This window comes from Entelurus aequoreus, linkage group LG15 (genome assembly GCF_033978785.1).
Source record: "Entelurus aequoreus isolate RoL-2023_Sb linkage group LG15, RoL_Eaeq_v1.1, whole genome shotgun sequence".
NCBI lineage: Eukaryota > Metazoa > Chordata > Actinopteri > Syngnathiformes > Syngnathidae > Entelurus > Entelurus aequoreus.
Window position 1 is genome coordinate 23,170,675 of NC_084745.1, and position 18,273 is coordinate 23,188,947.

Here is an 18,273-nt window from a genome sequence, read left to right on the forward strand (position 1 = left end):
ATCCAATCAGAACTACAACTACAAAGACAGTGTTTGGATTTTTCACCTGCAAACAAGACTATATTGTAGGGATCTAACAATAAACTGTAATAATGATGTCGGCGACAACACTCCCGACGATTAGTATTACCCTTTTAAATAAAAATGATCTAAAAACCGATAACTGCACTTTTATAGATACAATGGCCACAGCGGATTTACTGGTGCCAGCTCGCTAGCCTGAATGCTAACATGAAAACAAAAGACATACGTTTTTCCCCGTTAAAAACAACATACCGTATTTTCCGCACTATAAGGCGCACCTAAAACCCTCCAATTTTCTCAAAAGCTGACAGTGCGCCTTATAATCCGGTGCGCCTTATATATGGACCAATATTGAGCCAGAACAAACCTAAACTTCATTTTCATAAAGTTTAGGTCTCGCAACTAAGGTAAACAGCCGCCAACTTCTTTTTCCCCGTAGAAGAAGAAGTTCTTCTTCTACGGTAAGCAGCCGCCGACTTCATTTTCCCCCGTAGAAGAAGAAGTTCTTCTTCCATGGTAAGCAGCCGCCCCCGTAGAAGAAGAAGTGCGCGGTGCATGTTGGGATATTTGACGTTTCATTTCTATTTGTGTGTTTATGTAAAGACCCCAAAATGGCTCCTATTAAGAGACACGCTTACGACCCAGAGTTTAAACTCAAAGCGATCAGTCACGTAGTAGAACACGGATGACAGAAGGCGAACACACGTTCACCAAGACAGGGAGACAGCGCCGGACGACATACGCCACTATCTGCCAGTGGACAGTAAATGCCTGGGCTGATATATCAGTCTCAACTGTGGTCCGAGCTTTCAGGAAGGCAGGAATTGTCACTGAAATGCTAGACAACAGCAGTGACACTGACTCGATTAATGACGACTTCGCCCAACTGTTTAATTCGGACACTGAAGAAGAAGAATTTAAGCAATTCGTGGATAAGGAATAACTTCATAAAGTGAGCTTTACATGTTTATTTTGTGTGTTGTGTTGTGTGACATTAACGTTTGAGCAACGTTGAGTTATTGATATATTGTTATTGCTCTGCACTATTTCGAGTGTTACTATATTGTGATTGCTCTAACGTTTGATTTACCGTAACACGAGCAAATCAGCTGTTTATTCATTTTGGGAGTGAACAGAGTTGTCAGAACGCTGGTTTGTAATCTATTAATAAAGTTTAACTGACCTATCTGACTGTTTTGTTGACATTCCTTTTAGCGCAGCTCCATCTAATGGATGCATAGGTGCGCCTTATAATCCGGTGCGCCTTATATATGAACAAAGTTTTGAAATATGCCATTCATTGAAGGTGCGCCTTATAATCCGGTGCGCTTTATAGTGCGGAAAATACGGTACCCCAATCGAACCTTCTATAAAGACATTACTGTCTGAGCAACTAAGATATTCAGTTGTGCACAACATTAAAACGACAAGGTGTGCTCTCTTAGCACGTAATTATGATGATCGATCTTTCCTCAAAGGAAAATAGACGAGGTGTTTATGTGGTGCGTTTAAGTACCGCTGAACAAAGTAAGACAGACACAATGCCCGCCAGAAGTGATACATAATTACAATACATTTTATTTGTTACGCACTTCTCATTTAAATAAATCTTAAAGTGCTCCTGTACAAACACATATTAACAGTACAACAATAAATGATTGGCTATTAACAGATAAAACACTAAAGTTAAAACACTTCAGTGACACCTAAAAAACACAAGAAATGTGAAATAGTGTTTCGCTAACAGTGTGTCTATTTTAGTTATGTTTGAAAAGCTTTTTGAGCACATTCCACACAAGTGCTTTCAAAACAACTTCAAAGATGCGTTGACCGCTTTACTTAATATTTTAGTCGACAAAATTTACTGTAATTTTACTCGACTAAAATGTTGAGGAATTTTTTGGACTTAACTCGACTAAAACTGAATTAATTTAGATGACTAAAATATGACTAAAGCTAAAATACGCTTTCGTCAAAAGACTAACTAAAACTAAATTAAAAACTGTCAAAATTAACACTGATTATGCAACTCATGGGAGCAATCCATTCTACCTCTATATCACTTTAAAATGCCTCCAAACTCTGCCAAAAATGCTTCATTCACATTCCGTATCCTGAATAATGACCAAGCTGTAGCGACATTGTTATTGTAAGAGCGAACACTGAGAAACTGTTTTTCCAGGGTAGTTACACATCGCCTTGCAATGCCATGCTACAGCATTAGCTGTAAGGTAGTTAACAATGTTATAGGACACAAATCTATACTGACTGATAAACATGAACAATAATATTACAGTATCTGAAGTATTAGCCCAAATTTCATGTTTTGTTTTTACACGGAAAGCTTGACAGTGTATATAGTTGTAATAACAAGCATGGCGTGCTGCATGTATCATGATCGATATTATAGTGACTTATTCAATGGATAGTTGTCTGATTGGTCCAGCTGGCCGGGGATGTTTTTTACAGTTTATTTTTGGTAAGCACACCATTTATGTAGGCATAGCTTGGATCCAAGTTCACATTTGCATATTCAGTTTCAAAACGATAAGGTTGTGAATCCACATTTTTTGACTATTACAAAGTCTGCAATGATTAAAACAGGCACACATTTGTTGCAGGAAGTAGGAACACATTTGTTGCCGGAATTTGGAAGTGTGTTGCTATGAAAACAGAAATAAATGCGCTGAGGAAATACATTCCGATAATGCTTAAAATGATCAAAATACAGTAAATATTGTACATATTACATATTGTTTTGAACATGTCTGTTACTACATTAGCTATATACTTGCAGTGTGTATATAAAACATTGCGGGAGGGTTTTAAAGTCACAATAGGGGGACTTCTGTTAGCCACATCTTGCAAGTGTTTGTTTTTTTTTTAACCTAAAAAAAAGATGTGTGTTCTTGTGTTCTTGATTGTGAATGATTGGCAAAATACAAAATAAAAAGTGCAGTTCTTCTTTATATATTTCTATTGTTACAGCGCTTTTTTGGGGAATATTACAGTTGTGATCAAAAATGTTATAATTCAATGACCCTGAATACATATATATGTATATTATTATTATGTATATATTTTTTTACCCCCAAAATAAGAACAGTGCAGATAGAATTAAGCACCAGTTTCAGCATTGGTTTGACCACTGGTGCCCCTGTAACTACTCAGTATTGGCTCGATACCCACATTTGTAGTATCAACCAAACACCCAAACTGTAGAAGAGGTGCTTTATATATTTTACAAAAGTTTAGATGGAACCATGATGCTATTAACTGTAAATTAGCGAGTAGATTAATAATGATAAAATAATACGATCGGATATGACACAATATGTTACCGCATTCGACAGCAGCTACACTATCAGCCTTTCTGTTATTATTATGCCAAATAATATATTGTGATATATAGAGGCTGCAACACATATTACAATCTATATTTTAGGCCAAATTGCCCATCCCTATTGCAATCGTTCGCACCCTCTGGGACCTACATTTTTTTCACGCCCCCCCAAAAATGTAACTGATAACCTGATCATATTTAATTTGTTTGTGTCAACCTAGTTGACTCGTACTGTGTCAACCTAGTTGACTCGTACTTGCTCAAAAATAACACTGAACTCAAGGACTATGTACAGTATACCTATGTATACCTATTTCTTCCTCAGCAATGTGATCACTGCTGCCACCTAGCTGGAGGCTTGTGTGCCGTTCAAGCATTAATAAAGAAGATCCCCCTGCCGCTCATGGCCTCCCTGACACCTCATCACACCCAACTAGGCTTTGCTTTTTCCACATTTTGTTATGGTAGTCTTATTCCAAAATGGAATAAATTAATTTTTGTCCTCAAAATTCTGAAGACAATACCTCATACTGTTTTTAATTTAGCAATTTTATCAAAACTAAAATACCAAAAAAATCTAATGTACATAAGTATTCACAGCCTTTGCTCAACAATTTGATAAGGTACTTTTGGCAGCGATTACAGCCTCAAGTCTTTTTGAATACGTTGCCACAAACTTGGTCCACTTATCTTTGGGCAGTTTCCACATTCCTCCTTGCAGCACCTCAAGCTCCATCAGTTTGGATAGGAATAGTTGGTTTTCATCCATGATGTCTCTGTACATTCCTGCATTCATCTTTGTCTAGTCAGAGAGGTAGGGTTGGGTATCGAGTATCGAGTATCGATTGGAACCGGGACTAACTTTCCGATTCTCCCGGAATCGTTCAAAAGTTTAAATTTCAATTCCTATTTTCGATACCCAGTCCGCCGACCGGAAAAAAATATGTCCGCCGAACCGGAAGAAGAAGCCGCTGAACACCAACGAAGAAGCGCCCACCGCCGGAAGTGTTAGCATAGCCGAGCGAGTCAGTCAAGCTCAAGCATGGATAGCGGGCGTCGGCGGTCGAAAGTGTGGCTTTACTTTACAAAAAAAATGAAATAACCGCGAAATAACAGAGCTCCATGTCCATCAAGAAACGAGTGGAGAGAGAGCTGCAGATGTACCAGGACGTTCCACCGATACTTATGTCTGACGACCCTGCTGCATGGTGGTGGTCCGGTGGAACCAACAAAAGACTTATCCTTTGCTGTCATATCTCACTTTCTCCTATTTATGCGTTCAAGCTTCTTCCACACCCAGCGAACGTGTATTTTCCACAGCAGGAGACACTATCTGTCCAGAACGCTCACGCATCCTGCCTGAGAAGGCGGTTATGGTCATTTTCCTAAACAAGAACTGTCTCTGATTTTATACTGTACCTGCTGCTAATCTGGACTGGGTTTTGCAAGTTGTTTCTTATTGTTTATTTGCTTTTCTGCACCAGGTTAGCCCATCAGTGGGAGCACGGTAACATTTTTAAGTACCTGCAGCATCATACACTTGTGTGTGTAAATGTGTTTTCATGAGGTTTCCTGCAGCATCATACACTTATGTGTAAAGGTGTTTTCATGAGGTTTCCTGCAGCATCATACACTTATGTGTAAATGTGTTTTCATGAGGTTTTCAAAAATAAAGCTCTCTTGAGGAAAGTGTACCCCTGGGAAAATGTATTCATAATTTATAATATTTATATTCAAGTTCATAGATTTGATATTTATATTCTAGTTGAAAACAGCCCTGTGAGGAATTTGTAGTAAAGTTCATAAAAAGTTAATAGGATTAAAATTGATGGAGAATGTCAGACTATTTCATTCAGAAAGACTGTAGGTTAGCTAGCTCATTTAAAATATCCTAAACTTTTTTTTGACCCTGCCTCTTAAAAGAATCGGAACCGAGAATTGTCAGGAATCGGAATCGAAACAAAGAATCGGAATCGGAATCGTTCGAATTCAAACGATACCCAACCCTACAGAGAGGTGCCCAAAGCCGATGGTCACTCTGTCAGAGCTACAGCATTCCTCTGTGGAGTGAGGAGAACCCTCCAGAAGGACAGCAATCCACCAATCCAGTATGGTAGAGTGGCCAGATGGAAGCCATTTCTTATTTTAAAAAATATGCTAAAATGCACCAAAAAGACTCTCAGACCATGAGAAACAAAATGCAATCTGATGAGACAAAGTTTGAAATCTCTGGCTCGAATGCTTGGCATATATGTTTGGAGGAAACCAGGCACCGCTCATCACCAGGCCAATACATCTCTAAAGTGAAGCATGGTGGTGGCAGCATCATGCTGTGGAGATGATTTTTCCACTGCAAGAAATGGGAGACAAGTCAGGATAGAGGGAAAGATTAATGCAGCAATGTACAGAGACATCCTGGATACAAAACAATGCTTCCCATCCAACCTGAAGAAACGTGAGCGGTGCTGCGAAGAGGAATGGGCAAAGTTGCCCAAAGATAGCTGTGCCAAGCCTGTAGTATCACGCTCAAAAATATTTGAGGCTGCAATTGCTGCTAAAGGTGCACCACTAAAATATTAAGCGAATGCTGTGAATACGTAACATGTTTTAAATTAATTTTATTTCTGATACATTTTCAAAATTGAAAAAAAAAAAACATTTTACAATGTCATTATGGGGTATTGTCTGTAGAATTTTGAGGACAATAATTAATCTAATTCAATTTTGGAATAAGGCTGTAACATAACATGTGGAAAAAGTGAATCACTCTGATTGCTTTCCGAATGCACTGTATTTGAGAAGCACTTCATCATTAAAACAGGATGTTCGGTTCTTCAGACTTCAGGGAAGAAGCAGCAGTTTGACAAAAATAAAAAAAATATATAACTTCAGTTATGCTAAAGACACAATAAATTGATTTTTATTTCCTACAGAGTTTGGTGTGAGCAGGAAACCACACAACATGCACTGTATCACACTTTGCTTTTGTTATTGCTTCTCTAGTTACACAAAAAGTGTGATGTATTGGTGTATATTGAGCCCTGATACAATTATCTGTAAGCCATACTGAACTCTCTCCGCGAAGCGACTTTATTGTCCCCCAGTGACAACGTAATCACAAACTACTGTAAAGACAGCATTGTAATCCATGTGTACATCCTTTGCCCGCATTAAGGCTGATTGAAACTGCTCTCTGTCCACTGCATCATATTATGGTGGACGTCCTGTGTGGTAACAACCCCCCTCACCCCAACACTCATATTGGGCTTCTCATACAACTAAATGGGTTATACTTGTATAGTGCTTTTCTACCTTCAAGGTACTCAAAGTGCTTTGACACTATTTCCACATTCACCCATTCACACACACATTCACACATTGATGGCGGGAGCTGCCATGCAAGGCCCATCAGGAGCAAGGGTGAAGTGTCTTGCTCAAGGACACAACAGACGTGACGAAGTTGGTAGGCGGTGGGGATCGAACCAGGAACCCTCAGGTTGCTGGTACGGCCACTCTCCCAATTGCACCACGCCATCCCCCAAATGGTTGTGGCCATGCATTGCTCCTGGCAATGCATGGCCACAAAGATCAAGAAATATCCCGTCTGAATGCTGTGATTTTTGAGGAAAGAGTCTGCACTGGTGGCTGATTTACACAACACAAAGAGGATTGGCTTTCATTACCACTTTTTCAACCCATACCTTCTCTCTTTGCCTGAGCTGGTATACACAATAACTCAATTCCTGAATTTTGTTTGCCTCTTTGAAAATGTGTTTTTGGGTCTTTGTCTTTATGCTTCCCGACCAAGGGGACTACATTTTACAGTGTTGTGCTGGAGTGGAAGTATAGCGAGCGAAGCATATGTGTGTTAATATGAGATGAAAGTCAACGCCTTTTCAATGCAAAAAAAGAGGAGACAGTTGGGATATAAAATGGAACTCATCTCAAATAATTCCCTTTTTCAGTGCCTGAGGCTGGGAATGCAACCAAATATTTCCCTTTCATTCGCAGCTTCAGACACACATGAGTAGATGGATGCTGGAATTCACGGCTCAGAAATTCCCTCTGTTGATGCTTACTTTGTGTCCGCTTACCTGAGGACACACTATCTACGGACGCACAAAACATTTTGATATGATCTTTGAAGCCAATAAGAACATCTAAAAGTCACATCATTCCACATTTTGTATTCTCTCACCTTCCTTCTGTAACTTGAGCTGAAAAACAGGCGTGTTTGACAACAGATAGGACATTCATATCAGGAAAAAAAAAGACATTTGCAGCTTGCATATGTTGTCTGTGTTATTCAGTCCAGGCTTTTAACCTATAAGCCTTACATTGCAGGCATGGAGCCCAGCTAATTCATCACCAGCCCTTCTTGGCTAAGGGCCTGCACACAATGGACTACAATAATGTAATCTGCCAGGCTGAGTCAACATGTAGAGCAAAATGGGCTGTAAATGCGGGTGATATTTAATTAAATGTAATCTTTTTGGTTTGTTTCTTTTTGATTCACTATTGATTTCTTGCTGAAGGGATTTGGATGCCTTTAATTGCCCTTTTTTATGACTGCAATAAAGTAGTATAGAGGGGATACAGGTAGGTCTTTAAAAGTAGTAACTTTACAATCTGCAACTATGTGGAAATTACATGACATTCAATATTAAACTTACTATCAATTCTTCATTTCTGTTTCTGAAGAGGCTTTTTTATTTTATTTTTTATTTTTTTGTCCTGTCCAGCTTCTCAGACAAATCATATAGTACATGTAGATGCCCATATCGGCTGTTCAGATTTACTTTACAAAAGAGAAGTGTAGGATACTTCTCTTGTTGCCTTATTTGTATTTGACTTTATTAAATGTATTTATATTATCATTTGGTGCAGCCGGGCCGGAGCAGGGTGGGATAGAAAGGGAAAAAAAGGAAGACAGAGGGAGAAATTGTGGGGACAAGAGGGGGGATAAGACAGAGAGACAAAAACAACAACAGCAAACACAACAATAACAACAACAACAACCATAGAGCAACATCAGCAAATAGGACATGTACAAATATGATGGTAAAAGTGATAGCAAATAAGCAGTTAGCGAAAATAAAAAATAATACAGAAATGACAAAGAGCATTATTACACTACAAATGGAGCAATACAAATACCAATAGAAATAGCGCTATTGATCATGAACAATACCCATAATTCAAATGCAACAATACATTTACGTAATGATAACTAGAGATACGAAAGGATGGAGCAGGACCGCCCAGCACGGGGCCACGGGAACCACCCACCCCACCCGCAGGGACCCCAACGATGTTGAGATGGAACAACCAGCAACCGCCCTGTCGAGTTCCCCCCCTGAGGGAGGGGAAAAATTAATAATAATATTAATAAAATATATAAAAAAATAAATTACTTAATTAATTTAATTAATTAATAAAAGAGGCATTTTTTTTATTTCAGTCTACCATTTTTTTTTATTTGCAGAAGCCTCTAAACTTCAATTGCACTTTCAGCAAAGCGGCGTGAGAGGGTCAATTAAGCCTCATTGCCTCCGTTGACTGCGTTCATTCGAGTTAATGTGCCGCTGCCAATTCTGTCCTCCTTAGATCACCGAGCTCCATAATATCAAGAACATTAGCAGAATGCCGAGAGAGACCAAGAAGCACGCCGTGGCCATTATCTTTTGTGACGACACATCCAAGACGTTTGCCTGCGAATCAGGTAAGCACCTTTCTGTTTTATTATTCTATGGAAGACAAATATTCAATACAAGTGCTTATGTTATAGAATTGTGTACAATATCAAGAGGTGTCCCAATACAGCTTTTCCCTTTCGATACCATAGAGATATCGGAGCATTGCGTATTGGCCGATACTGTCTGATACAATATCAGCATTAATAATAGTACATTTATTATTTTGTAGTGTGGAATGTTAGAAAAAGCTCAATCAAGTAAAATGACTCAAAGAACGATGGTAGGTATGAAAAACATCAACCTATTTATTATTAACTATTTGAAATGAACTTATGCTGTCTTTGAGTTCAAGTGGAATTGTAATTGTTTTGGTTTTTGTTTTGTGACCGAGTGGTCACAATAATTCATTAAGTTAGTTGAATAATAATAATAATAATAATACCTGGGATTTATATAGCGCTTTTCTAAGTACCCAAAGTCGCTTTACATGTGATGCAGACATATTTGATACTGGATGCTTTCTAATACACTTCTGCTTTGGAGACATTGTATGTGTACTATGCAATTATTTAATACTTGTTTTTATTGACAAATGTTGTTTTAGACTGCGATATTGTTCAATTAAAGCAGTGCTTCTCAAATATTTTCTGTTACGCCCCCAGTAAGAAGAACATATTTTCCACCACCCCACTCTCCTCCGTGACTATAAATTGTATAATTTGTCTATAAAATTGTTATACCTGTACATGCGCATAACTTTGTAAGCTTAATAACATTAAAAGAAACCGGTCTTTCCTCGTCTCCCACTGTGGTTACAGTGAAGCCTAGTGCTACATACGCTTCAACATATTCTGGTACGGCAAAAAAATCACGTTCTCCGCGGTCACACATTTTGTGAATATTTATTCACATACCTTAATTGTTTCCAAACGGTGTCTGTAACACGGCAGCAATACGGCTGATCAATAAAAACAGACGTTAACGTCATAGACAGACTCAAACAGACTCAATAACTCCAGGGTGACGTTTTGGTGAATTTTGTAAGGAATTTGTGAAACTGAAACAATACAAACAATGCTATTGTAAGTTATTAATACCAACACATACACTTGTAAACGTGTTAGCATATTAGCTAGTGCTAACAACGCTAGCTTCATTGCCTTACGATAGCACATGCAAATATGCATGAAAACACTCCTACAGCCACCACACACGGGACGGTTTAAGTAAGAAATGTTTTAGTTATATTGTAAAACTTACAAACGATGCTTGGAATGAGGAATGAAGAATCCATATGCATAGATATGCTATGGACATCTAGTAGACTGAAAGGCACTTGTACTTCCGGTTAAAAGGACCAGACAGAAGAAAATACTGTAGACGTTCACTCAACAGAACCAGCAGTGAGTGAACTCGTCCAAAAGATGGCGCCTTACCACAAACAATAACACACCATTTCAGTTTTTTTGCATGTGTTTTATGAAAACTATTTGTATTATAGCCTTCAGCAAAGAAAAATCCATAAATTAGCCACACTGTTTTTATAAGTCGCAGGGTTCAAAGCGTAGGACAAAAGTAGCAGCTAATAGTCCGGATTTTACGGTATACTTAATCCTTAACTACATGTTTTATAGTTGGCATCAATCAGAAGAGGGATACACTTGATTCAGGCCAATCTAGTTGTCTGCTTTAACGTGCTGACAGAAATCAGGATGAAGGCAAATTAAGTCATCTTGACCTAAATAATAAAAACTGACACTTATAAATATGGCATTATTTAAATACTAACACATACGAGTAAAACATGAATGGAGTCAGGTTATTAAAGGATTGATTGGTTGAAACTTTTATTAGTAGATTGCACAGTTCAGTACATATTCGTTACAATTGACCACTAAATGGTAACACCCGAATATTTTTTCAACTTGTTTAAGTCGGAGTCCACGTAAATCAATTCATGGCAAATGTCATGTTAGCGCATTCCTTTAACTTTGGTACTGTAGTACTTTGGTAGTGTTTTCATCTTGAAGACTAAATGTTATTAATGTGGTTTCACACGTTGACATATTTCTCAACAAATTAGGTCGGTGGCATTCAAGTTTATTTCCTTGTCAGCTTTTGAATGTAAATAGGATTAGGTCTGAGCCTCAGGTTCTTCTGCATGAGTTGTGGCCTTTTTGTTTGCTTTTCTCTGAAATTAAACAAGGGAAGTTAATATTTAATGAAATAAAAATTATATGCAAATACATCTTGATAGCGATTTTCTGCCTCCAATCTAAAACTGATGATCCCGGTGTCCATGGCTATGAGTATACATTATGACAGGTAACCAGTTTTCATGTTAGATCCTCGAATACTTATTATTCCTAGAGATTGTTAAAACTAAACTTGCTGATTGAAAACTTTTTGAAGATTATTTCCTACCAGTTGTTTTCTCACAGAGTTAGCAGCCCACCGTGTTTTCCTCTTGCATAAGCCTGTGCGCTTCCTCTGTGATGGTACAATGTTTGTTTTGCCACTTTTCCACCCGGGCTTTAAAAGTGCAGGAGTTTAGAGGCTCTTACAGGCCATAGTAACACTGAAAGAGAGAGTATGAATCGGGGTAGGCATTAAGTAGCTTCCTCCTGTGTGTAAACATAGTTGTGCTCTCTTGATGTCTGTGAATGAAACGCTGCAGGCACCAACAGACCATCCGCTCACCCCGCTAAGCTGTGCAGATACGTCCCGCTGGAAAGACGTACAGTAATACGAGCGAGTGCGTCATGAATGACATTGAAGATACTGCCGCTAACATATCCCACAAACACATATCGATGAATAGACACAGAAACAAGGCGCTGTTTCTGTACTTGCATATTTCTGTTTGTGTGTGCGTGCGTGTGTGTGTGTGTGTGCGTACACTGCCCGTTGTTACGCATCCCAAAATCCCACGGGGGCTGGAGTTAAGAAGCTCGGAAAAAGATAAACAACTGCCTCATTTCATCCATCTGTGGTAAAAGCTCACCAGAGACAGTTGGAAGTCTTCTACGAGGAACACATTATCTTTTCTTACTCACCAGGAAGGGAAATTGATTTTTAATAACAAAACAGCCACATAAACTCTCTGTCACGGATGGTAAAACTGGTGGACCCAAATGCAGAAAAGACAAGCAGAAGTAAAGTTCAAGGGTTATAATTAATAAAACCAGAGGGAAAGGAGGGAGCTCGTAGTCCTTGGCTTGGCAGTCCAGGAGAGCACACAGAGGCTAGCAGGCTGTGGCAAGCAGGCTGAGGCTAGCAGGCTGAGGCTAGCAGGCTTAGGCTAGCAGGCTTTGGCTAGCAGGCTGTGGCTAGCAGGCTGAGGCTAGCAGGCTGTGGCTAGCAGGCTGAGGCTAGCAGGCTGTGGCTAGCAGGCTGTGGCTAGCAGGCTGAGGCTAGCAGGCTGAGCAGGCACACACGGCAGGTAGGGAACACATGTAGAAAGGTGAACGATCTGGCGATCGCGCCGAGTGAAGTCCAAACATTTGAAGGCTGCAGGTGATGAGTTGATGGCAGGCAGGTGAGTGATTAGGTTGCTGGGATCAGCTGTGCCAGGCTGAGAGCTGGAGCCACGCCTACGCCCAAAACACGCCCACTCTCCCAAAGACAAACACAGAGACAAACAGACACAGACAGAGACTGTGACAGTGCCCCCCCCCCCTCAAGGAACACCTCCAGGCGACCCCCCAGGCTTGCCCGGGTGACTGCGGTGAAAGGCCAAGATGAGGGAAGGGTCCAGGATGAAGCTGCGCGGCACCCAGCAACGCTCCTCAGTTCCATACCCCTCCCAGTCCACCAGGTACTGCAGACCTCTACCACGGGGGGGTGGGGGTGGGCGTATCAGGGGGAGACAGTGGGCTGGTCGAAACAGGCTTCAGTTGGGAGACATGGAAGGTGGGATGGACCCTCCAGCGTGCAGGTACTTTGAGCTTAACTACTGTTGGATTGATGATGGAAATTATTTCATAAGGGCCAACGTGCAAGTTTCTTTGAGTCCACCTTCAAGGGAAGGTCTCTAGAGGAAAGCCACACCTGCTGACCTGGCTGGTATACAGGTGCCGGACTTCGGTGTCGGTCAGCATACCGACTATTTCGGTCCACAGAGCTGAGGAGGGCAGCACGAGCATCTTTCCACACCTTGCGGTAACGCCGCATCTGAGCCTGGACTGAAGGTACGGAGATGTCATCCTCTTCAGCAGGAAACAACGGAGGTAGGTAACCTAAAGATACCTCAAATGGTGAAACTCCCGTGGCCGCACAGGGTAATGAGTTGTGGGCATACTCAACCCATACCAGGTGGGTGCTCCAGGAGGAGGGGTTCTTAGCAACGACACATCGGAGGGCCGCTTCTAGGTCTTGATTTGCCCGTTCCGTTTGCCCATTTGACTGAGGGTGATAGCCCGAAGTCAGACTCACAGTGGCTCCAATGGCCCGACAGAAAGCCTTCCAAACCTCCGAAATAAACTGAGGCCCTCTATCCGAGACCACATCTGAAGGAATTCCATGAAGACGGAACACATGCTGGACCATGAGATTGGCTGTTTCCAGGGACGTGGGGAGTTTGGGTAGAGCCACCAAATGCACTGATTTGGAAAATCTGTCCACTATAGTGAGGATAACAGAATTTCCCTGAGAAGGCGGGAGGCCAGTGACAAAGTCCAGTGAAATATGAGACCAGGGGCGGCTTGGGACTGGCAATGGAGTAGGCCAGCAGGTGGTCGATTGGAGGATTTTCCACGGGCACACACAGTACAGGCAGACACGAAGGCCTGTATCAGCATTCATGGTAGGCCACCAAAAGTGTCGCTTGAGGAGAGTCATGGTGCGGCCAACTCCTGGGTGGCAGGCAAACAGGGAAGTGTGTGCCCACAGAAGAACCTGTGAACGTACAGCGTCAGGCACAAAGAGGCGGTTTTCAGGACCATTACCCGGGTCTGGTTGGTCTTGCTGAGCCCTTCGGACCACCGACTCAATCTCCCAAGTCACTGCGGCCACCACACAAGACGCCGGAAGGATAGGCTCAGGACTGGTGGGACCCTCCGGAGTGAACTGACGTGACAGAGCATCCGGCTTGACGTTGCGGGATCCTGGACGGTAGGTCAGTGTGAAGCGGAATCGACCAAAAAACAAAGCCCACCGGGCCTGACGGGAATTGAGACGCTTGGCGGACTGAATGTAGGTCAGGTTTTTATGGTCTGTCCAGATGATGAATGGGTGTTCTGCTCCCTCAAGCCAGTGCCTCCATTCTTCCAGAGCGAGTTTGACAGCCAGCAGCTCCCTGTTACCTACATCATAATTGCGCTCAGCAGGTTCTAGCCGATATGAGAAGAACGCGCAAGGATGGAGCTTCTGGTCCTTGGCAGAACATTGGGATAGTACAGCCCCCACTCCAGACTCTGAGGCATCGACTTCCAAGATGAACTGGAGTGAGGAGTCAGGATGAATCAGGACAGGGGCTGTGGTAAAACGTCTCTTAAGCTCCTTGAAAGCCGCGTCAGCCTCTGCTGTCCAAGTGAATGGGACCGACGGAGATGTGAGTCTTGTGAGGGGTGCGACCACTTGACTGTAGTTCCGGATGAACCGGCGATAAAAGTTTGCAAAGCCAAGAAAGCCCTGTAGACGTTTAACTGAGGTTGGTTGAGGCCAGTCTACCACCGCTCGCACCTTTTCGGGGTCTGCCTTCACTTGACCACTCTCAACGATGAACCCGAGGAACCTTGTAGACTGAACATGGAACTCACATTTTTCTGCTTTAATGTAGAGCTTGTTCTCAAGAAGGCGCTGGAGCACTTGTCTGACATGAACCACATGTTCCTCCGAGTTGCGGGAGAAAATCAGGATATCATCCAGGTACACAAAGACGGAGCGGTTAATCAGGTCTCGAAGGACATCGTTCACCAGAGCTTGAAAAACTGATGGGGCATTAGTCAAGCCAAAAGGCATAACCAAGTATTCGAAATGACCAAGGGGAGTCTTAAAGGCTGTTTTCCATTCATCACCAGCTCGGATTCGAATCAAATGGTAGGCATTGCGAAGGTCTAACTTGGAAAACACAGTCGCTCCTTGGAGGGGTTCAAAGGCAGATGCCAGCAAAGGCAGTGGGTGTTTGTTTTTAAGGGTGATATTATTCAACCCTCGAAAATCTATACAGGGACGTAGAGTGCCATCTTTCTTTCCCACGAAGAAAAAACCTGCACCGAGTGGGGAAGATGAGGGTCGAATAATGCCTGCAGCCAATGAGTCATGGATGTACTTTTCCATCGCCTCTCTCTCAGGGCGGGACTGGTTGTATAACCGACTGGAAGGCAGGGGAGCTCCTGAAAGCAGGTCAATGGCAGAGGGAGGTGCGGAGGGAGGGACAGTGCGTGTTGCTTGCTGAAGGCCTCTTCTAAGTCATGGTAGACAGAGGGAACCTTGGACAAATATGGGGGCTCTGCGACAACTGGAGAGACTGTGTCCTCAGCAGGGGAGTGGGCAGACCGCAGGCAGGTGGAGAGACAGTAGGAGCTCCAGCTCACCACTTTGGCTGCAGCCCAGTCAATGTGAGGATTGTGAAGCCTTAACCAGGGCTGACCAAGGACTACAGGAGCATGAGGAGAAGAGATTATGTGGAATTGGATTTGTTCAAGATGATTACCGGAGACAAGGAGGTGCACAGGTTCGGATCGGTGAGTGACACGGGCAAGGAGTCGACCAGTCAGGGAATAGGCATGCAAGGGTGAGGGAAGTGGTTCGATGGTAATGCCCACTTGGGAAGCAACGTCTGCGTCCAAAAAGTTCTCATTCACCCTCGAGTCCACCAGAGCAAGGAGAGACAAGGACTTGGATTGCCAACGGAGAGTAGCAGAAAACTGCATTGGGCATAGGGACTCAGGGGAGGAGACAGCTGGGCTCACCAGAACCCCCACTGTTACTGGTGAGCCTACTCTTTTGGGTCGCATAGAACAAGTGGCAAGGAAATGGCCAGGTTGACCACAATAGAGACACACCCCTGCCCTCCTTCTGCGGAGGCGCTCTTCAGGTGTAAGGTGAGCCCGGCCCACCTGCATGGGCTCCTCAACAGGAGAACTGGAGGTTGAGGCTGTGCACATTGGCAAGTTGGGCTCGGCCAGCCTGGGTCTAAAGCTGGGGGGTTCCGATGACCTGCAAGGAACGGGGTCAGCTTGCCACTGGGCCATCTGGTCAGAGATGTTGATAGCTGCAGTAATAGCTTCGTCTAGGGACAGCTGCTCATTCCTCAGAGCAATCTCCCTTCCAATGACCCGACTAAGCCCATTCTGGAAAGCAGTGAGAAGGGCCTTGTCATTCCAGCCAGACTCCACCGCTAGGGACCGGAATTCACAGGCAAATTCTCTTACTGAGCTTTTCCCTTGACGAAGTCGCAACAACTGCTGACCTGCTTGCTGCCCTCGTATGGGGTGGTCGTAGACCCGCTTCAGTTCTGCAGATAGAGCGGCAAAGGACTGGGCTGCAGGGGATCCTTGCTCACGAAGGGCATTGAAATAGCTCAAAGGGGGCCCCTGTAGCAGGTTAGCCACGTAAGCGATTTTGGCTGCCTCGCGGCCAAAGCGAGAGGGCTGAGCATCAAAAGCAAGCTGGATCTGAGTTAAAAATTCACGACAAGTGCTAGGATTGCCAGAGTACTTATCAGGCGGGGGGATGTTTTGGCTCTGCAGCAGGGACAGCAAGGGGTGCAGGTGGTGCAGGTGGTTCGGGTTGTGGTTGAGCTTGTTGATTGATGAGAGTGGTGAGCTGGGTGGAAACGCGTGACATCTGGTCAATAAGTTTCTGCAGTAGTTGGTCATGGTTTCCCAAACGCTGTCCTTGATTGGCAAGGGCCTCTCTCACACGGTCAAAATCTGCTGGGTCCATTGAAAAGGTGGCCAGATCGTTCTGTCACGGATGGTAAAACTGGTGGACCCAAATGCAGAAAAGACAAGCAGAAGTAAAGTTCAAGGGTTATAATTAATAAAACCAGAGGGAAATGAGGGAGCTCGTAGTCCTTGGCTTGGCAGTCCAGGAGAGCACACAGAGGCTAGCAGGCTGTGGCAAGCAGGCTGAGGCTAGCAGGCTGAGGCTAGCAGGCTTAGGCTAGCAGGCTTTGGCTAGCAGGCTGTGGCTAGCAGGCTGTGGCTAGCAGGCTGAGGCTAGCAGGCTGTGGCTAGCAGGCTGTGGCTAGCAGGCTGAGGCTAGTTGTTAAAGATCCCTAAATATTCAGCATAACAATTAAATGGGGTTGGAGATGTCCTCTTGGGTGGGGTGGAGTTTGGCACTAATCACGTGGTGCCACCAGTACAACACATCTTCAGTTGTGTTCCCCGACGTCATTGGGCGTTTCGGCCATTTATCACAAGACACCCTCTGCCGAGGTTGGCCCACCACCGGCTGATCAGACCTGGGTGTGTGTCGCATGGTGGCACCACGTGGTTATTTGGCAGCCCATGCTGCATCCCTGCGCTTCAGCCACAGCCAGTGACTGCTCCGTTCTGCTGCGGTGGAAAGTTCTTTAATAGCCTTGCGTTGGGCCTGTCCTCTGATTCCTACTTCTTTCAGGAGCCTTGTGGTGGAACTGGCTACAAAGCCTCTACAGCCCACCTCCACTGGCCACACCTTCACGTTCCAGCCCCGTGCCTCTGCCTCAGCTGCCAAGTTGGCATATCGCAGCCTCTTCCGCTCGAATGCTTCATCGATGGCGTCCTCCCATGGGACCGTTAGCTCAACGATGAAGACACGGTGGCAGGACATGGACCAGAGGACCAGGAAATTGTACTTTTAACGTGTGCATTAATGACAAATATTTTTAATTGTTCCCCAACACAGAGATCACAGGACCCACACAGCAGCACTCTAATTTGCGCTCTATTGCAGCGGGCGTGCATAATCTATTTAGCATATTTAATGTTCCTGGCACTCTATACGGTTGGAATTTGATAAATTTTTACTTGTTAGAATTTTTTTCAGTCAGACTTGTGTCCTTATGGTGTAATTTTTCATAAGTTCTGGTTCTGCGCTCTAATTTTGTAAAATCCGTTTCCTGTTTAGTGTTTAATGCCCTTTACGCCTTTGTGAGGAGTCTTGTTTTGTGCAATAGGACTGTTCTTACTGGTTCACTAATTTACCATTTAGAAAGTAACCTGTATGTTTGATGCGTTCCGTTGCATCTCTTGTTGTATTTTTCTTATTACTTGCTCT

At 43.3% G+C, this 18,273-nt stretch overlaps 1 protein-coding gene across 2 annotated transcripts in view; it reads left to right on the forward strand.

Annotated features, from left to right (window-relative positions):
- dok6 (docking protein 6) overlaps positions 1-18,273 on the forward strand; it is a 176,499-nt gene that overhangs the window by 106,675 nt on the left and 51,551 nt on the right. For both annotated transcript variants that reach the window (XM_062021085.1, XM_062021084.1), the window contains exon 3: positions 8,975-9,089. In XM_062021085.1, the coding sequence (XP_061877069.1) occupies positions 8,975-9,089 (115 nt within the window). The remainder of the gene's footprint in view (positions 1-8,974; positions 9,090-18,273) is intronic.